We start from the raw sequence: 20,613 nt of genomic DNA on the forward strand, positions 1-20,613 counted from the left end.
CACCACAACATCCGGTCATGTGCTCCTAGAAGCGATGCACTGACTTTAGCTAATCCGGTCAGGAATAACCATTTTATCGTCACTGTACAGCTACTATCACGTTTATTTACAGCTTCTTAAATAGGTTTGGAGAGATGTCTAAATGAAGATTAAATGACGCGATGAAACGAGTTACCTAACGGTTTTTCCTAGACGGCTTTTTCAAAGAAAAGGTGAAGTCAATGTAATTAACATTAGCAAACTATGTTGTGTGTTTGCAGTTGATTTATCTTTCATGTGTTGTGGTTGAGGCGAAACTTTCCTTTGCTCACATCGAGCTGCTACATTTTCACATTTTTTTTAGTATTGCAAAGACAAAATAATAAGGAAAAGGGTAACATGGTCGATGCATACTCGCTTTCTTGGAATCCTTAATTGTGTCCAACCTAGTCTTTTTTTCTTTTTATTGTTGTGTCTTCTGTTTACAGCCACTGTGATCTCGGCACTATGGTGGACATTGCTGTGAAAAGCGGGTCTGCTTGGATTTGTCCCAGTCAGGGACCTAATCTGGCTGATATCCTGCTTTCTGTTCATGCCAGTGATGAAAACAGCAATGAACAGTTTATCCACTCAGAGGAAGATCAGACAAACAGGTAAAGAAAAAGGCTTTTAAAGAATTAGCCAAGGTAATGCAATGTGTTCTTATTCTATGAAAAAGTTGACTTTTTGTATATTTAGGAGTTACTGCTTGATTTTCATGCGTTTATTCGCCACACAGGCAAATTCTGTCTCTGTGTTACGAAGAGAAACCCAGAAGATGAATTTTCATGTATGCAATTACATTTTGGGTAAAGAACACTGTTTTCCCCGATAGTGTGAGCCCAGTACTGGTGGAGCGCACAGAGGAAGGTTCTACCTGCATCCTGGCCCTGTGTTGCAGCCCCTCTTCCAACGCCGCCATCAGTCGTTTGTTGGTCGTCAGTGAGGCTCGAAACATGGAGATCTATAACCAAACTGGAGAATACTGTGGGACAGCACGTGGGGAAAGAGTTACCTTTGTCCTGTCAGACATGTAAATACAGTCACAGTTTATGATTGTTGCACATGTGATTTTAAATGTCTAATATAGGGAGGTCTTTCACTTGCATCTGTGCAATCATTAACTGCCCATTTTATTCAGGATTTGTAGAGACTTCACTTTAGATTCCGTTATTTATTCTCGTAAGATATGTGATCGTCCTCTGAAGTGTTCTTGGTGAACTGAAGCTCCGTAGCATGAGATGACATGAATCTTTGAATTTATTTCATACGGAAAGGATGAGGCCGCATCTAAGTGAAGGATTTTCCTCCTCTCTGCTCTTTATCACAGCTCAGACAGAGGACCTTTTTACAAGAAACAGCTGATTCTCGACCAACCGTCCCCCGCCTGCGAGGTCAAGGTGAGCAATAGTCCAAACATGAAGCTTTTTATTTGAATCATGATTGTTGCACATATTTTAGTCGAACTGTCTGTTTCTGTTGTAGTTGTTGTCTCTGGCTGGTAGAAATAGTGTTTTGGTGCGTCGAGTCATTGTGGGGCTACAGCAGATTGGACCCGGCCCGGCTCTTGGTCCCGGCATCGACATGAAACAGGTCCAGAGTCTGGTGAATGAGATGGGAACCAGTCTTTCACCCGGAGCCCAGAATCTAATGGACATGGTACAGTTCCAGCAGCAGGTGAGAGTCGTTTTTATGGTCGTTTTCCATAATGTGCTGATAATAAGGTTTCAGTGTGTCATTGGAGGCAGCATTTGGTTTCTGTTCATTTCAGCCTACAATGAGAAGCGTTTGTGATATTTAACACAGAAACTGTTGTTTCCTTGCTGTGTTATAAGAAGTAGGAGTTCCCGCTCTGCAGAACAGAAACGTCTTTTATATAAAGAACAACAGCATTTAGTGTTTGTCTTCTGTTCTGGAATTTCTGCAAAACAGCAAAATAAATATCAGACATCCACTTAAAACTTATCACTTTTAAATTTAAACCGTGCGGAAACTGGCACGACAACACCCCGATTTGAAGTGTTTGTTTTTCTGCAGAACCAGACCGGCTCTCTGGGTGGCTTCCTGCCTCTCCTGATGGGTGGTGGAGTTTTGTCTGGCCCGGCTCAAAAAGACAGGATTTCCCCTGAAGCCTTCCACCCTCAGCCTCAGCCTGAACACTCCAGGGTATTCAGTGTTGTATGGTGATTCAGAAATTCTCCTGAATAATCACAGTGGGGCTAAATTGTATGTATTCGGTCAAATAACGCTAAGAAGGAGTCAAGTCTAAATCATCTGGAGAACATTTGTTGTAGTCCAAAAAGCCAGTATACTGTACTGTAAAAGACTGGTCATCCTTTTACCTTCAATAATGGGGTCAAATGGTTTTAGAGAGCCTTGTTTTCTGTCACCAGGCTGCAGCAGTTTCCATCACAGCCCCAGACGAGACTGGACCCACTCAGAACGGAGAGGTTTCGGTTGGCTCTTCTGACCTGCTGAGCCACCTGATCGACCCCGAGAAAAAGAGTAGGAGCGCAGTATTTTCACCTCTCTCACATCAGGGCTTTTCACCTCATCATATATGATAATATATGTAGTGTTTGAACACGCCAGCATGTGTCCATCTCACAGTTTGTTGGGATTTTCCAGCCAACAGTCAGAGCAGGTATCCAGTCAGCCCCGCCCAGATATCGGAGATGATGTCACACTTGCTCAAACAGCAGGGGTGCCAACAGACGCTGGCCGCCGCGGGCGAACTCTTGCCCGCGCTGAAGAGCGTCTGCGGTCAGGTGTCAAAGCTGAGACTTGACAACGGCGCCGTGGAAACGGAGACACGAATGACCAACGGTACATGGTGAGTCCATTCTCTTGTGTTCCGGCACCATTTGTGAGGTAACCGATATGACGCTTGTAACAAAGTATCACCATTAACCCACAGTTGATAATCCACATAGATTATTTTTCTGGTCTTTAGAGCAGGGAGACGAGAAAAACAAACAATTTTACAGCGTTACAGTGATCCAAGGGGGCGGTGGTAGCTCTGTCTGTTGGCAACTGGGCCCCAGTAGAGACTAAACAATGAAGGTGTTCTGGTAGTAGGTGAAGGAACACCCCTGAGGAACCCCTGAGCAAGGTAGCGAGCCTACAGATGCTCATATAGGGCCCTGTGATGTACTGATGGCCCATCCAGGAGAAGACCTGCCTTCATCCATTGTGTCCCCTCCCCGTGACCCCGAGGGGGACAAAGAGGTTAAGAAGACGGGACGAGACGGTGATCCAAAATTACTTTCACTGCACAAAGTACGTATCCAGACTTTGAAAGGCCAAAGGAGGGAGATTTTATTGATCTTCGATGCGCTGTGCTGCTAATGAATCCCCAAGACTTTTACAAGCAACGCTAATTATTGCAGCGTTCCTCGCGAGCTGCTGCTGCGCCGTACGTTTGGATAAATGGTGGTCTTTGTTAGTGCACGGCAGCAGATGTGGGTTTAGGGTGGGGGGGGGTTCAGCTGAGTCTGACAGATCCACACCGAGGAGACGGCAGCCGCGTGACCGCGCCCCACAATATCGTCCTTGTCATTTTAACAGAGGTGGAAACATTCTACCAGTCACAAAACCTCTAAGGAAAAGGTAACCAGCATATTTGTCCTTCGTTGCTTTTAAAGATCTAAACAGTTTACAGTCTGTCCTGTTTTTACTTGTAAAGGTTTCAAAAAGGCTTTTTTTGCTTTCAGTCTTTACTGTCAAATTTTAGTTTTTGGCTGCGTCAGAAACGGAGGGTCCCGCTAACCGAAAGGATGAGTGAGTGCACAGAAAATGCTGGATGTGCTAAAAGAAAGTGGAAAAAGGAAAGAGAGGGGAAAGCAGAGATGTTAGAAATACCAACTTGGTGGTTCAGCTGAAACGAGCCCAGTCAGCTGTTTCCATGCTGATGTGCCAGGCACAGCAGGACTGGAGGTGACTGTCAGTGCTTCTTTATGGTCTTTTCTTCTTCGTTTAAAGCCTAAAACAGACAGAATTAAGAGACCTGGAAGACCAGCTTCTGTGTGGGCACCATGTTGGTTGATTAGGCACAAGTTTTGGCTCTTCAGCAGCGCAGAAATCGTCCTTTTAGATCTTGTTGAGGTTGAATTACTGACATTTATTTAAACCCCCGTTGCTCGAAAAATGCCCAGAATTTCTGATGTTGCCACATTGTTGCCTGTCTGCAGGGAATTGGACTCCACGATGGAGCGTCGCCTGGAGGAGATGGAGAGGAGACTGAAGGAGCACGTGGACCGTCGCCTTGATGCTCTGGAACAGAAGTTGGAGAGAACCCTGCTGAGAGTTCTGCCACAGTTTGTCCTCAACCAGGGATCCATGAGCAGCACAGTGGGAGAATCAGCCCCCAATGATGCTCCAGGGGAGACCACCCTGACCGCAGCCATGCAGTGAGTTCAGCATTAGACCTCATCCCCAGGTTCTGGCGTGACCTGGAGGCCTTTTCTGTCTGTGGTTCTTCTCAGACTGACACATAATCATGAAGCGGTCCTCACAAAGATAGAACTTCTGTTAACGGTTTGTCTCTAACCTATAAAAACACGTCCTGGAATCATGATCCAACATCTGTTATTCATCAGTTTATTAAAATCTGATCAGATTACTGAAAACTAACATCAGACACCAACAGAAGAATGAAATGTCTTCGTCACTAGCTGCTTGTCCTCACTGTGTGCACTGTAAACGCACTGATATTTTTACAGGTTTTTGACGAGCTCTGTTTTATATGCCATAAATTCTCCTGTAATAGTGATGTCACGTGGTATCATTTTTAAAAATGTAACATTAACCTGATTAATGTAAACTCTAAAGATAACTGTGATGTTAATGGTTTTAAGAACTGACTACATTAAATTTATATTTATACAACTAGAGGCGGTCATGCTGTGTGTGTTTGTGTGTGTGTGTGTGTGAGTGGGAGAGAGTAGTGTTCATGAGCTTTGGAAGAAAGTACTGGGCCGGCAGGAAACTGAAAAACCTGTTGACTTTGGTCGTGTCGCTGACACAGACAGAAAACAGGAAATTAGACCTGAAGACGGCGAAAGGAGCTGTGTTTTCTATAAAAATGAGCTGAAGGGCATTAAAGCTAGACAAGCCACGGCAGCAATCCGGTTTCTTTGTGTCCTAGTTTTGGAGTCAAAACTGAGTCACGCAACGCTTAGAACTGTCAATTATACAAATTGCGGAGCCGTTCTGTGATGGATCACAATGGAAAACAGTCCAGAGTTTCCCGAAAGGTGAAAACATGGCCAATGACTCCTGCCAGTCCTTCCAGTAACAATGACTCATTAGCGGGTAAGAAATGAACCGCTGAAGTGGATGGAAGTTTTACTGTGAACCACAGCAGTGGAAGACATCTGCCGGGAGATCCTGCAGCCAACCAGCTGCCGGCCGACAGCCTCTGCCCCTAAAGTGCAATGGAGCGTCTGAGCCCTCAGTGATGAAAAGGTGTGTTTGAATAGGCCCGAAGACAACATGCCGAGTCAGCAGATCAGGTCGAATTTAGCTTGGTTGAGCAGATACAGACGGAGCCACAAGGCTCCATCCCTCAACAGCCATTTGTGTCACCGGTCCATCACCAGGACTCACCATTCGCTCACACGCCCACCGAAGGACCGTCAGGGTGAGATGTGCGAATCACATCCAACAGTATGAAGTCCCAGATCGGATCCTTGAGGCGTTCCGGTTCCATCCTTGTTTATCTGTCTCGTTAAACATTTCACATCATTTAAAAAGCTGTAGAAGATTACAAAATAGCTCTGTGTGCTGCATTTGCTGCACTGTGTCTGGAGTTACGTAAACACACACACACACACAGTGTGAAAGTCAGCATTTCAGCGGGAGGAGACACCAGAATCAGAGAACAAGATGTTTGAGGGGGGATGGCAATGAGTCATTCCTTGATTTCTTCATCTCCTGGGAAAGTTTTTCTCGCTGTATGTTCGATTTTAACGGATGCCAGCGAGGTTTTTACGGTGCTGCGACGGGTTTTCTCAGATCATCCCGCTGCGAAAACCCTGCATCTCCTTCAATTTCTGAATGGAAACAATAAAAAAAAAACCGAGCGAAACTGTCTGACCCTCCGTTTATGATCAGCAACATTTACTGCAAATAAAGGCGACACTTTATTCACTTTTGTGATCAAACACTATTAAAAAAATATCCCGTCAAGTACATTAAAAAAACAAACAATCAAAACCTACGGTTCCCTGCAGTGACGGCGGCGTTGCGACAGCTTTAGAAACAGGAAGACATGAGGTTTGTTTTTCAAATTAAGAGGAATCAGGTTGACAAGTTAAACACTTGAGTTGGAGTCCGATTTCTGGAGGATGTGGTGACCATAACAATGCAAAACTAGTAGTACTCATAGACAAGTCCTTTCTCTGTTGGTTGCTCTGGTTTCGAAGCAGTTGGTAGAAAAACACTGAGAGCCAGCTCGAGGTTGGATGACTGTTGAGGAGTCAGTTGTTCGCTCAGTCAGGTGAGACGTCTTGGTTCCATTTCCTCGGGAATGATGGTGAGGATCACGTCCTCGTTGCCTCGCCTCACCACTGTCCGCAGGACGCTGCCCGTTTTGATAATCTCGCTGACGTCGCTGGACGAGGAGATCTGCTCGCCGTTGATGCTGATGATGACGTCTTTGTCCTGGAGTCCCGCTCTGTCACACACGAAGAAGAAACCAGAATTAGCTTTCAGACCTTTGTGCTTTCTGCTCACCTGGGCAGGACAAGACCCTGGACCTTGGCGTCGGGTCTGAGGAGACACCAAAATCTCCTCACCAGACTCAGTTTGAACTCATTTGGAGGGACAAGAAACACGCAAGGCTCTTCTTAACCTTGTGTGATCCAGTTTGCTCCGTTACCGGGACCCCACAGGGTTGCGTGCTCTCACCTCTCCTTTTTATTCTCTTCACACACGTGTGAGAGTTCACATTAAAACAGGAGGATTCTCAGCTATGCAGATGACTCTGTGGTGGTCAAGTGTTTGTCTTGTGTGTTATTTTATGTGGTTGTTAAGATATTTAAGATATTGTTTCCCTGTGTTGCACACAAATGTACCTACAATCACCTATAAAAGGAAATTTACTTTGAAGTGGACGTGTGAAGGAAACCCAAAAGGCAAAAACAGGAGGGAGAAATTAATCATGACAGGTGGATTTGGACGAATTGTGTGAATCTGGTTCTGCTTCTTGAATGTGAACCTCCACTTCAAGAGCGGAGAGAAAGTGCACCGCCTGAAGCAGTTTGTCCTTCCTGCCACAGGAAGTTGGACGGCCTGGGTGGGAAACATTCATGGTTTCTGCCTCCGCTGCCAACTTTCAGTCCAGCTCCAGAACTCAAACAGCAGCCTCAGAACCTGAACTTTCCATATCCTGTCATCTGACATGCAGAAAGTTCAAACCGAAGAAGCGTCCATTCAGCAGGTGCGAGCGGATCACGGTTCTGCCTCCTACCTGCGCTCTGCATAAACACACCTTACAGCATCAAAGGAAACTCCAACCTTTGTGGTTCCTTTCCCAATCTTTTCATGTTACAGGAGTTCAGATAGGGGAGATTGTGTCTCCGGTGCAGATCCAGGATCTTCTAAAGTACCGATAATGAAGGCGAGACTCTCACCTCGCCGCTGGAGTTCGACTGATGACCTCAATCACGTAAACGCCAGAGGTGACATCCGGGAAATCTGGCTGCTTTTCCTTCAGCTCCTTGGCCAGGCTGGGAAGAGATCAAGAAAGCTCTCACATCAGCACGCCTGACTCATGTGGAGGATAAACCGAGCAGGTCAAAGGTCACTGGGTGTCATATTTCCTATTTAACATATTTAAGATCTGTCTTTGCGCATCTTCAACGTTTCATTGAAACAGATGTGATGTTGTTGTTCCCATGGCTGAAAAAGGACCTACGTTGGCGTGATGGACAACATTCTGATACCGATGAACTTCTTCTGGGTTGTTGTTTGACCTGAGGATGGAAACGGATGAAAATGCTGAAACCGCCCGTTGCTCTCAGACTGTAAAGGACGACAGCGCACCAACCTTTGGCCTGTCGGTCATGTGACTCCGCCAGGAACTGCCGGATCTTGTCCGAGGGGATGGCGAAGGAGATTCCTGCCGTGACCTTCAGCGTGTTAATGCCAATCACCTCTCCATCCTGCAGGTGGCACATGGAAGAAAACCCTCAGGCCGCCGTCGCTAGCCTCCAACCCTCACGCTGGATGGCATTTCATGTCTCTATTCTTTTAACCAAACGCAGAGCTAAAGCTGTAATCAGACTCGGCTGTTGACCGTGACTGTTTGCCAACTGTTACCAAACTCCTTATTCAGCTCTCCTAATAAGGTCTTCGCGGCCTTGTGAAACTTTACGAGGTTACGTGTGTCTGTTATGTGTGCGTGTGGTTCATGTAACAAGAAACTGCCGTGATGCAACAGCGACCTGAGGGTAAAACACGCGTGTCTGGTTACGTCTGATTATCCAATATCGCTGCGTCCAATCAGACGCAGATGTTTAGGACGGTATCTGTAAGTCCTCCTTCGCAGAACCGGCTGATGGGATCTTTGCACTCACCAGGTTGACCAATGGGCCTCCAGAGTTGCCGTACTGCGGGCAAACACACAAGCAAGCACAGGATGTAAAGCAGAGCCGGCGGATGGCTGCAGGCGTCGGTGATTGAACCGCCCACTCACGTTGATGATGGCGTCCGTCTGGATGTAGTCCATGTCAGAGTTGCGGAGGCCCAGCTCCTTCCCTCCTCTCTGGGTGGTGCTCACGATGCCGGTGGTGACGGTGTTCTGCAGGGAGAAGGGGCTGCCTATGGCCACCACAAACTCGCCGGGCCGCAGGTCCGCCGAGCGGCCGAGCAGCAGCACCGGCAGCTTCGTCTGTGAAAACATCCACCGTGACTGCTCCCGACATTAAAACTGGATCGCTCCGGTTTAGCTGCCGCCCGCTGATATTAATAAGCTTCAGCCGCCGGCTCATTCCGCCAGCGCCGACTAAAGCACCAATCACACATGTTGACCTTTGCCCCCTGGACTTCTGAATATCAGTGTTGTTTCAGTTTTTGCTGGTGTTTGCCCCCCCCATGGTGCTGGAATAGCCAACCTCACTGAACCTGGTCGTCCTACTGACCTACTTCAGCTCCAGATGTGATGTTGAGCAGAGATCCTGAGACAGTGTGTAATGTTAGTTCTTTCATTAATGTGCCATTAGCTGTTTGTCTGTCAGTGTGTGTGTGTGTGTGTGTTTGTGTGTGTGTGCGTTTGTGTGCTTCTCCTGTGTCGAAGGACACATCTGTTGCCCATTTTATCTGTGAGTTAACAAGAATCTGACCTACTTTAAAAAAAAACAAAAAAAAAAGGCAGAGAAAGTGATGAAAAGACAAAGAATGTGTGTGACAGATGTGTGTTTAGTCGGCTTTAGGAGGCCGACGGTGAAGGAGAAGGAGGACGTGAACACACGCATTGAAAGGCTGATTCAGCCTGTCTGGATGGGTCACAGCAGTTTTATGAAAACACGAACATGATTCATTTTCAATCAGCTCTTCCAGTTAAGTGCAAAGTGCAGTTGGGGTCGTTAATTTAACCACATACTGGTGACAGTGAGCTTCCCTTCTGACATTCAACGATCTGTTCCCTCCATCTTGTTATTCAGACTTATAGAATTTTGCTCCAGGCTTGGTTTTATTGTGTTTTGACACTGGAAGCTGCCCGATTATTCAATTATTAATCTTTGACTGGTTTCTTTCCCAGACCGCTGAAACGGCGTCCTTTTCCAGGTCAGCTCCACCGAACTCTTAATCACCGGGAAACATAAACAAAGTGACAATGAATGACTTCATTCATCACTTCTAATCTGATTTTCCCGCCGGTGGAGCATAAAGCTCCTCTGTTCGCTGGTGCTGAACCGCAATCAGACCTGGGATCATCTGAAGTCGCCATTTAGGGCGCCGGCCGCCAGACTGTCAGAGAAAATGAGCACGTTGCGCACGCTGCAGCACTTAGTCCAGGCTGAGATTATAAAGGTGCGAGGCTGCGTTCAGCCGTAATTGCAGCGCTGCAGAAGCAGCACAAATCATCAAAGCAACCAAACCGCCGCAACAAAGGACTTTGATCCCTATTGTCCTACTTTATTCCTTTCCATTTGGGGAATTCCCTCCGTTACTGATGCAGATGCACCTTTGTCAGAGGGCGGCGACCTCCTCGTCTTTTAAACAAGTCTCCCACTGAAGGTCAGGTCCATGCTCGCTCCTGTGAGCTGATCCGATCAGCTGTAATCGGCTGGTGGAGGCGGAATATGTCAGAGCAGAAGCGGGAGCTCCTGCCTGTACATGCTCGGCAGCAATCTGATAAATGACACCACGTTTCCGCCAATGCAATGCAAGGTGGGTCGTGGCAAACACGATGGGTTACATCACAAACCTTTAGGTCTGGGAGAGTGGGGGAATTGGGGAATTAAGAGTCATTAGTTCCGGGGGATGGCCAGTAGGGGGTAATGGTGTGTAAGAAAACATGGTGTGTGGTTGACCTGAGTTGATCAGTAATTGATCAATCGTGGCTTCTCGGTCTTTATCAAGTCACCGTGATCATTTATGAAGCCAAAGTCAGGCATAAACCCATTCTTTATCCTGCTCGGTTTCTGTTGTGACTTGAAAGTGAGCAAGGAAATTGTGCAAATTTCAAATTAGCCTGCAAACTGACTTGGAGCTAATTTCCATTTTGCACCTTTGTGCCTCCCAAAAACCTCCTGTTGATATTAGTTCCAGCTGACATAAGGGATGTTTGTGAGCAGGTCTGAACCTGCTATCCTGCCAGGATGGAGCAAAAACAGCCCCAACGTCTCATCAGCATCACACATACTGAAGCACTCAGATTTTAGATGACCTAGACCTCGTTTCAACTTCATTTAACTTGATTTACATCATTTGAACCTCTTGAAACCTCATTTCCCAAACAGAACCAGATTATTCAGTTATTCCTGGACCAAAACGAAGTGCTGCAAGAAAAGTTCAACCAAAATCAACCCCACATGAGACCACATTGAAGAGTTTCTGTCTCCTGAGCTGCTTTTCTTTCAGGAGTCTTGATCTTGTTCCCTGGACCTCCTTCAAATCCTCAACTGAGCTAAAGTTAAAAGTGAACGGCAGACCTACTTCTGAAGCTTCAGACACAATGGAACAAGAAAACAACTTGGCAAAATCACAAAGATGTGGAGGTAAATCTGTCCACGGAGCTCCGTCTGCTTACCGGAGCGTCGATCTTGATCAGAGCGATGTCGGCCTTCTCGTCGATGTCTCTGACCTTGGCGTCGAACGTGGCGCCGCTCTTCAGCTCCACCTACAGGAAACAAAAGCGCTGAGTCGTCTATTCCCATCGTTCGCCTCCTCCGCCACCTTCTGTACCTTCACTCTGTGCTTGTTGGCCACCACGTGAGCGTTGGTGACGATGAGCCCGTCCTCCGAGACGACAAACCCGGAGCCGCTGGCCACCGCCAGCTCCCGCTTGGTAAACATCATCCTGCAGACAAGAGATGCAGATGCTCCAGATGTGAGATGCACCTCCCCAACGGTCAGAATGGACTGTTTAAAAACGACCAGCAGGGGGCGATAACGATTGTGGCGTTTGTGATGTTCAGGTGGTTTTGATCTTACTTGCGGTAAAGTTCAATGTGAACAACAGCAGGTCCGATCTTCTCCACCACATCAGCGATGAAGTTGTATTTGTAGCGGAGGCTGTCGGGGTTCTGCTGACCTGGCGACAAAACCCAGCGTCAAGTACTGTTCTCTCTGTGACTCTCTAAAACATCAGTTTTAATGGTCTTATTTGGTTTAACTGGGTCCAGATGTGAGTACAGTACAGGAGGGGTGGGTCTGGGAGCAGCTGCACACTGTCTGCTGGTGTTTGTAGAACAGAGGAAATTACTGAGAACCTGCGAAGATATGCAGAAACGTCCTCCCTCCGTACAGTCACTGACATCTCCTTACATAACTCTCCTTCCTTACAGCTGCAACATCTGCCACAGTGGCTCGTTTCACCGGCGCTTGGCTCTGTCGCCCCCCCACTCTGGGCTGACAGAACCACAGATCATGTTCTCCCCCAGCTGCTCATGGGACCAAACAATACAAGATTACCACCAATTAAGAAAAATAAACAACCCCCCCTCCCCCCTGAAAATCTAAATGATCCCAAACAGGCTGGACTGATTAAACGTGTTGAAATTTTACCAACTGTTGCCAGAGCAACAGCACAAAGCAACACAAAACAGTGGGGAAAAAAAGCCAAAAAGATCCAAGTCAGAATAAAAACACTGGGAAAGAGTTGGCTTGATTTTAAGAAACTAAAACTAAAAAAAATATATTAGCATAGATTATTATTACTCACTGCTTTCCCGAACAGCTCTAAAAAAATGAGTCCCAGTCCTCAACGCTATGGTTCCTGCCTCCAGTAGGAACCATCAGAGGTTCCTCATTTGTCCGCTTGCCTCCCAGGTGAGAGCGTGTGACTGGTGCCGAAGCTCTGGGATTGAGCTGAATGGAGCCAGTCAAGAAATGTTCTGCAGGTGTCAGGAAGAAAACGCCGCATCCCGAGGCCGTAACGCTCTGAAGTCAGAGGTTCAGCATATGGGACTGCAGCAGCGCTTCCAAAACCACGGCTCGAATGCATCAACACGCAGAGGGACGTTAAAACCTTCCACCATGCACGGGCATCAGAAAGAAACTAGATCAGATTTATTTTTAAAAAAATCATCTGGACATGAGAAGCGATATTTCAGTGACCACAAACTCTTGTTTTTCCACTTCTAATTACAAGCTACAACTGGGAAAAGAGGAATTCCTCCACTTCCTGAGACGGCCGAGTCACAATGCAACCGTGTTTTGTTGACGCTGTATCCATGGAAGGCCCCTCCATCTGACCGTGCACTGTGCAAGTCTCTACTGGAGGCAGATGAAATAATTTGTTTGGTATGTTTCATAAAAGGGAAAGGATCCAAAACAAGGTAAAACCCCAGTTTGACCCAGATCTTCTATTCAGGAAGTTACACAACCAGCTAATCAGCTCCAAGAGATGAATCACGACAAAAGACTCTACATGGCTCTCTCTCTCTCTCCCTCTCTCTCTGTGTGTGTGTGTGTGTGTGTGTGTGTGTGTATTAGACTGACTCCAGATTTCATTCCCCAGCTGTAGAAGATAAAGTCCTTTAATCCCTTGGACAAACAGTTTGAAAGGGAATAAAAACAGCCAACAAAATAAAGAGAGACACACAAACAGAGGAGATGGTGTGAGGAGGAATATCAAAGAAGACCAGAGGAAACGGACGAGAGAGGCAGAATGCCTTAATCTGTTGGCAGACTGAAAACAGATGGAGAAAATAAGAAGACCAGAACACTGACGAGGAGATTCTGGGTGGACAAAAGTGGATACGAAATGAAACGACAGGACTGGGAGAAGAGTGGGGGTGTGAGAGATGGGAGGAATAAATCAAAATGGCCGGAGGAAAAAAAGGGGCCGCAACTTTGCTTCTCCTTTAACTGCAGTTCTGTCGATGTAGTTCAATAATGTTGCAGCACTGAGGACATCCTGACCCCCCCTGGATGACCTTACATCAATATAAAGGCACCGCGCGCACGTGTGCGTGTATGTGTAGGAGAGAGGGGACACAGAGACACTGTAGATGTAGGGAGGTCGGCACAAAATGTGAGTGATCAGCAAGATTCCGCAGTGACAGTGAACATGTGGGGGGAGGGGCAAACGCATATATAACTATAAATATAAACGAAACATCTTTAAGGTTGATGATCTGTTCTCTCCGTTGGTCGCTTTAGATGACATCAACTGTTGATGATGTAACAACAGTGGAATCAAACATGGGTCTGAGTTAAGCCCCTCCCACCCGCCCCGCCCCTTCCCTCCCGCGTGCCACATTCAATGTCAGAGGTCCTCCAACCCTCCAGAGCTCAAAGCTGGTTTTCCTTTTATTCTTCATGGTAATAGTTGGATTGCAATGGAAACCAAAGTTGTCTGTCTGTCTGTCTGTCTGTCTGTCTGGAACCTGACTGAATTCCACTTCTGTGTTTGGCTGCAGGCTCCATGACCTCAGGCTAATCTGGTCTAATTCAAGTCTTCATCGCTGCAGAGATGATAATTCCACATGCATATTTCGCCTGAACGCTGTTAAGACTTCAAATATAACACAAGCACACCCAAAAACACAACTTTAAGCCGCGAAATGGGCCCAGGCGCTGAGAGAAACTCTGGTTTTGCAAAATCTACGCGCATCTATTGGAGCGACGTCTAGTGGACGCCGGGGGGAATTGCACGTCGAAGCGTGAGCCGGGGTTAGAAGGTTATGTGATTGACTAAAGTTATCCAACACTTCTCACCTTCCCCGCAGGCTCCTCTTTGGATGAAAATCACCGGCGGCCGCTGCATCTTTACCGCCATGTTGCTGACGCGCTTCAGCTCGCAGATGTTCCTGTAGGAGACCCCGTCGCTGCCGCAGACCGGCTGGGAGCTGGTGCACACGCACATCCCGGCCGTGCCTCTCCTCCTCACGGTCGCGGACACCTCCACGCCGTCAGTCACCAGGCACTCCAACCCCTCGGCGCACTCGCGGTCATCGGTGCCGCCGCACTGCTCCCCATCGCCGGCCCCGCACACCGGGCAGCAGTCGCAGCGGTCCAGCACGTCACCGGCCAGACAGTCTGCAGGGACCGGAGCGCACTGAGACTTGTCACACTTGTCCGGACAGCCGATGGCGAGGCGCTTGACAATCCGCGCCTCAGCCGCCAGCAGGACCGTTGCGCATAGAACAACCCAAAGACGCATGATGGGAGCCGGGGAAAGTAGCTCAAAAACGAACTTGAAACTATTTCAAAAGCGGCTAAATTACGCAAAGTTTGAGCGGATCAGAGTTTAGAGCGCGGCCCTGGATGTCAGGACACCTATGCCGGTACGAAGTGACGCGGTGGAGCTGCTGCTGCTGCTTTATAAAAGCCGTAAACACAGGAGGCGATTGGTGAGCGTGCGTGACGCGTGTGTGACTGGAAGGAGGGGAGGGGGGTTTAGATGGTGTAGGGGGGTGTAAGTGATTAAAGTGGTATTCTTTTTTTTATTGCGCTTTTGATCCATTTGCACTTTGGTCGTTATTATTCCATTATGTTTCAGAGGACAATAATTCAGACTTTATAGGACAATGATGACAAAACATCAGCTGATTTATGGAACGAAACAAAGGGAACCAAATCTTCTAAAATACTCAGATTAAGAATGTACTTTTGCACATTTGACTTTTTCCAGGAACCCCAAAACTGGTTGGTGTCTGCAGGCGGGTTAAATCTCATTCTTCTTATGTGAATCCAGGCTTCATCTTAAAATTTTTAATTTGGACTCACGGAACACATAAAATCTAAAATTCAACACGTGACAGCGTCCCAACACAACTGTCCTTCTCTTGAACTGTATTTCGTAACGGTGACATCACTAATAAGGTTCACTGGGGATTGATTTTTCCAACAGGAAAAGGTTCCGGTAGGTGTTGAGGCTCCCACCAGCCTGTCAACATCCCTGTTGCATACACACTGATATTTTCATTGTACGTTATGTCGGGTTGTTTATCGCTGCTCATGTTCCCTGGTGAGGAACTAGTGACCAGTTTGGTCGGGTGAATCTGTCAAAATGAAAGTTTTGATCTTTCGATCTTTGATGCTAATGGAAAATATCAATTCTTCTGTCCACTAAACACATGACAGATGCCCACCACATGACTGTTATGTCAGAAGTTGACGTCCCGGGACATTGAATCGAGCAGACCTGCCACTGGCAGAGCTGGGGTAAGTCCCTCGTCCTGCTGGGGAGACCACAGATGGAGCATTACTGTGAGAGTTACAGTCTCACGCTAACGTCCGCTGTTATGGACATTTGGGTCCTTGTCCAGAGGACATGATATTCCCTCCCTCCCTCCATCCATCCATCTATCCATGCATCTGTCCAGCGACCCATCAATCCATGCATCCCTCCATCCCTCCGTCCGTCCATCCATCCATCCATCCATCCATCCATCCATCCATCCATCCATCCATCCATCCATCCATCCATCCATACATCTATACATCCTTTCAGCCCTCATCCATGCATCCATGCATCCATGCATCCATCTATACAAATCAAATCAATCTCAAATCAATCTTTATTTATATAGCATCTTTTACAATCAAAATTGTTTCAAGGTGCTTTCCAGAATCCCAGGGCCTAACCCCAGACAAGCAACAGTGGCAAGGAAAAACTCCCCTTTAATAGGAAGAAACCTTGAGCAGGACCAGGCTGATGTAGGGGGACGCTCCTGCTGATGGCCGGCTGGGTAGAGAGAGAGGAGAGGGGGAGGACAGGTAAAGGATAGGATAGGTAGGAGAGGAGAGGAGAGGAGAGGAGAGGAGAGGAGAGGAGAGGAGAGGAGAGGAGAGGAGAGGAGAGGAGAGGAGAGGCACAGAGCACAGAAACACACACAAAAATACACTATACAACGGGTCAGCGGGGCCAGAGGTCATCATGCAGCTCCGAGGTAGGTTTTAAGCCTAATCTTAAAAGTAGCGATGGAGTCAGCCTCCCGTACCTGGACAGGGAGCTGGTTCCATAGCAGGGGGGGCTGGTAGCTAAATGCTCAGCCCCCCATTCTACTCCTCTGGGAACCACAAGTAGACCAGCATTCTGAGAGCGGAGCGGTCTATTGGGCTGATAAGGTATCACTAGCTCCTCCAGGTAGGATGGAGCTAGGCCTTTGAGGACCTTGTAGGTCAAAAGAAGGGTTTTAAAAATCATTCTAAATTTAATGGGCACCTAATGAAGAGATGCCAGTACAGGAGTTATGTGATCTCTTTTGTCAATACCTGTCAGAACTCTAGGTGCAGCATTTTAGATACATCCATCTATACATCCATTCAGCCCTCATCCATGCATCCATCCATTAATCTGCCCATCCATCATCCCTCCTTTTCTACCTCCACCCATCCATGGATCCATCCATCATCTATTAAACTGGGGGAGCCACACAGACACCAGGAGAACATGGAGACTCTCCTGCAAAGACCCCTAGTCTGGAATTACCCCCAGTCCCTTCTTGCTAAAAGGTGATAGTGCTGATTCCATCATTGGCTTCTTTCTTTTCATGCAGCTCAACCACGTCTGGTGTTTTTGGCCAACATGGACTCATCCAACTTCTTACCACCGCCGCCGCCGCTGCACACGCTCAGATGTGGCCGGCCGGCCTCACTTCCTTCCTGTTCAGCTTCAACTGCATTTTTGGAGGAGAGAGCAAAGGAAATTCACCCAGACGCTGATTCCCAGAGGGCGAGTGTGTGTGTGTGTGTGTGTCCAGGGATTAACTTGGTGACATAAAAATTGGAGTGATAAAAGAGAAGCAGACAGAGTGAACGCCAGGAAGATGACGGAGTCTGAAAATATGACACATTAAGTAACATGAAGGTTTGTGAGCCCTCCTGAGACAGCTTTAATGTGTGTGTGTGTGTGTGTGTGTGTGTGTGTGTGTGTTTGACCATCCTGTAGCTTCAGATCAGAGGAATGTTGGGGCTTTGCTGACAAACCGAAGAGGCGGGGTTCATGAGTGTTATGAAAGAGAAAAGACCCAAAACAAACTGGATTTCCTGTTCATCTTCCTGGTTATTATTCCAGTCTGATCATCCGGTTGGTTGATTTTCCCACTGTGATCCCGGCCGGAGCCTCCATCTCACCTTTTTATTGTTGCACCTGTCAAGGAAACAAACTCAGGAAACTGAGGTGTTGTCAGCTAGAAATGTCTTCTAATTTCTTCACCTGCATGGGCCTAGACCTGGACCTGGACCTGGGCCTGGAGAAAACTCTCCCTGGATTGGATTTTCATTGGCTGCGATCGACTCCTTAAGACTGAACCAAAAACCGTCTTTAAAACAACCCGAACGGACGCGCCTCGTGTGTCAGACATGAGACATTTCTGTCCGTTGTTGCATTTGGAACGAATTAAGGAAACATGTGCGCATCACTGAGGAAAGTTCCCGTCATCCTTGTTTCTGCTTCCTGCCTGAACATTTGCATTTCAGGAAAAAAGAAGAAGACTGAAACCGTTTGGGAGGGCGAGAACAAAGTCGCGCGAGATCAGAGGGGTTAGTGTTCGATGATCTAAACCTTCAATGATGCGACGTAGCAACGTAGTCAAGGATGGGTGGAAGTTCTGAGGGGAACCTCGTGTAAATGGCTCGCTGATGAGACGGGATCTGGGGCCCGATTAGAGGAACCCCCCCAACCATTGTTTTTAGAGCTCCCGGCGATGAAAAAGATGAATCTCAGAAGGTTTGAATAAAGGTCATTGAAGTTCTCAGAACGCTTCCCAGGATCCTTGAATTATGGACCAGGGCCGTCTGCCGAGCTCAAGCGTTCTAATCCGAAACACGCACGGACGGATTCCGTTATGTAACGAGCATCTAACAGAGCTCTCCCACAAAAAAGGAAACCTCTTCCTTGTGGGTTACGAGTAAATGAGTGAGTAGATAAATGAGGACCGCAATCAGTGAGTAAGAGATTCCTTCGGAGCGACGGATCCCTGAGGATCAGTAGATCAGCGAGACAGCTCGTTGGATTTGAAGCCTCCCGGAGACCTTGGGAACTCTCGGGAAACCGCACGTGCGTGTTCTTCTCTGCACGGCGTCTCCTTCCAATCTGGAGTCCGTCAGCAGCAACGATGTTTCCATTTAGCTGAGAAAGACGCAGCTGTCAGGTCGGATCGGGCCGCTCCGCTCACGTTTTCTTCCACATTCTCTTGATTTCCTGTTGGTGGCCATCGTCTTCGCCTCCCCTCCGTGTCTGTCAGACCGGCTTCAGGAAGGTTTGGGCGGCAGTCAGAATTCTTGTTTCCTCGTCTCCTTGACCACTTTGCCCCTTTGGGGGTCACAGGGGAAGGTGCACATATGAGTAGCCCCCTGGATGAGTTGCAGGGGGTGGGGTACCTTGCTCACAGGTACCTTGGCAGCACGCTGAAGGTGTCCTGGAGGCTCCCCCTACCAGAACAGCCTCCATGTTTTGTCCGTACTGGGGCTCGAACCAAGAACCCTCCGCTGCGCAGCCTCAACTGACTGAGCTACCCTCACAAGCTAACCTGATCTCCAGCTCCAGGCTGGAACGCAACACTGATTTTTCACTTAAAAATTAGAGCGCAGAGTTGATAAAAGAGGGTTTTAAACGGGATTTACAGCACGGAGGCTAAATGTCGCGGCAACGTCGCAGCTTGTTAAACCCAAACTTGGCAACCAGACAAGGAGACGATCCACGTGTACAGAGGGACGGAAACCAACGCCGGAAAGGGGGGGGTGGGGGCGGTGTTCCAAAGTGGATCTCAGCCACTTTATCAATCACATGGATTTATCCTCCAGTTTATGGGTAATTTGAGAGACTGATGAAATACTGTTGAAACTGGAACTCTTCGAAATCACTTAAACGGCGGGAAAAGCGGAACGTCCCTGGATCCATCCAGAAGAAACCGAGAGCGAGGCTTCTCAGGTCAGCCGTTACCCCCGTTGCTATTTTCCAGTGTTTCCCGTTTTATCTTCAAGCTTCTTTTTGGTTTGCGTGGCCTCTTTTAGGCTCCGCTTTGATGAACGACCTTCTCCAGCTCACCTGCGTCCACCTGCCTGTGTACTCACGTCCATGTGCTCCCTTATGAGATTCAAACCATTTTTTTCCCTGTTTTTTTCCTTGCAGCAGATGTGAGTTGATTTATACAGTTTCGGAATAAAAACAAACCCTTTGACTCCCAGATGAAGACACGTGGAGGAATGAAGGAGATCCTCCGACGCTTCCTGATCCTGCAGGACTGGACCAGGATCGGGAATCTTGGCAGACATCAGGATGCGTGCTTCGTGACGTTGCCGTCGAGCCTCTGGCGGACTAAATTAGGTGACGGCGAAGGGGTTTGGTCCAAAAGGGCCCCCGACACGTTGAGTGTTATGTTGTGGCTTCGGGATCTGGCCGCATTTGTGTTTGTTTCCAGCGGTTCAGACATCCGAGACAGATGTTCCCGCCTAGAAACGTGGGCTGGCGTTGAACTTTCCTCCTGAAAGCTGTTGCAATAATAAAACCCAGAGTGTGTGGACGGGATAAACTAACACAGGAAGCGTCTTCAGCACAATGATGCACGTCTTACGTAACCTGTGCGGGCGCGTGGTTGGACCGCGGCGTGAAGCGGCGCCGCTGTGGGACCGACGCGCTGCAGCTGACGCCCAGAAATCACGACCCGATGACCAACAACTGCCTCGGAAGAGTTTGCACGAAGACCGAACGGACAGCGGGGACCTCTTATCTGGACGGCTCGAACCACGCACGGCTGCAGTGACGCACGGGCCCGTGCGCGGCACCCTGACCTCACCGCTGGCGCTGCTGCTGTAACGGAATGTACGTTTATGTGACAAAGAAGACACGCCCCTTCTTCTAAGACAACGCGAAGTCCAAAAACAACAGTCTTAAGCAGGTTGTGAAGTCAGAACAAGCTCAGGTGAACAATAACGCGCGCCGCGCGCTTCCAGCTGTGGCGAGGACACCAGCAG

The 20,613-nt window shown here is 47.9% G+C and overlaps 2 protein-coding genes and 2 long non-coding RNA genes across 5 annotated transcripts; 2 read left to right on the plus strand and 2 right to left on the minus strand.

Moving 5' to 3' along the window:
• Nucleotides 1-23: 23 nt before the first annotated feature.
• Nucleotides 24-4,908, plus strand: c1h10orf88 (chromosome 1 C10orf88 homolog). 2 transcript variants are annotated; one of them, XM_029833075.1, is made up of 9 exons: nt 24-212; nt 468-632; nt 854-1,051; nt 1,349-1,418; nt 1,504-1,695; nt 2,056-2,184; nt 2,412-2,523; nt 2,629-2,851; nt 4,209-4,908. In XM_029833075.1, the coding sequence occupies exons 2-9, from the start codon at nt 487-489 to the stop codon at nt 4,429-4,431; spliced, it is 1,293 nt and encodes a 430-aa protein (XP_029688935.1). In that variant the 5' UTR covers nt 24-212; nt 468-486; the 3' UTR covers nt 4,432-4,908. The 2 variants fall into 2 exon arrangements, with proteins under 2 accessions (XP_029688935.1, XP_003961137.2); XM_003961088.3 differs by having other exon boundaries at nt 27-212; nt 2,647-2,851.
• Nucleotides 2,012-2,426, minus strand: LOC115249040 (uncharacterized). The gene is made up of 2 exons (XR_003887744.1): nt 2,361-2,426; nt 2,012-2,218 (listed from the first exon to the last, which is right to left on the minus strand). It is a non-coding gene; the product is annotated as an uncharacterized lncRNA (long non-coding RNA).
• Nucleotides 4,909-6,108: 1,200 nt separating the features above from the next.
• On the minus strand, nt 6,109-14,991 carry htra1b (HtrA serine peptidase 1b). The gene is made up of 10 exons (XM_029833074.1): nt 14,410-14,991; nt 11,680-11,779; nt 11,431-11,545; nt 11,276-11,365; nt 8,717-8,911; nt 8,598-8,630; nt 8,069-8,183; nt 7,937-7,994; nt 7,653-7,748; nt 6,109-6,694 (listed from the first exon to the last, which is right to left on the minus strand). Exons 1-10 carry the CDS (start codon nt 14,852-14,854, stop codon nt 6,514-6,516), a joined length of 1,428 nt encoding a protein of 475 aa, XP_029688934.1. The 5' UTR covers nt 14,855-14,991; the 3' UTR covers nt 6,109-6,513.
• On the plus strand, nt 14,936-19,210 carry LOC115249039 (uncharacterized). The gene is made up of 3 exons (XR_003887742.1): nt 14,936-15,044; nt 15,778-15,858; nt 17,196-19,210. It is a non-coding gene; the product is annotated as an uncharacterized lncRNA (long non-coding RNA).
• Nucleotides 19,211-20,613: the final 1,403 nt, after the last annotated feature.

The sequence above is a fragment of the Takifugu rubripes genome, chromosome 1 (genome assembly GCF_901000725.2).
Source record: "Takifugu rubripes chromosome 1, fTakRub1.2, whole genome shotgun sequence".
Taxonomy (NCBI): domain Eukaryota; kingdom Metazoa; phylum Chordata; class Actinopteri; order Tetraodontiformes; family Tetraodontidae; genus Takifugu; species Takifugu rubripes.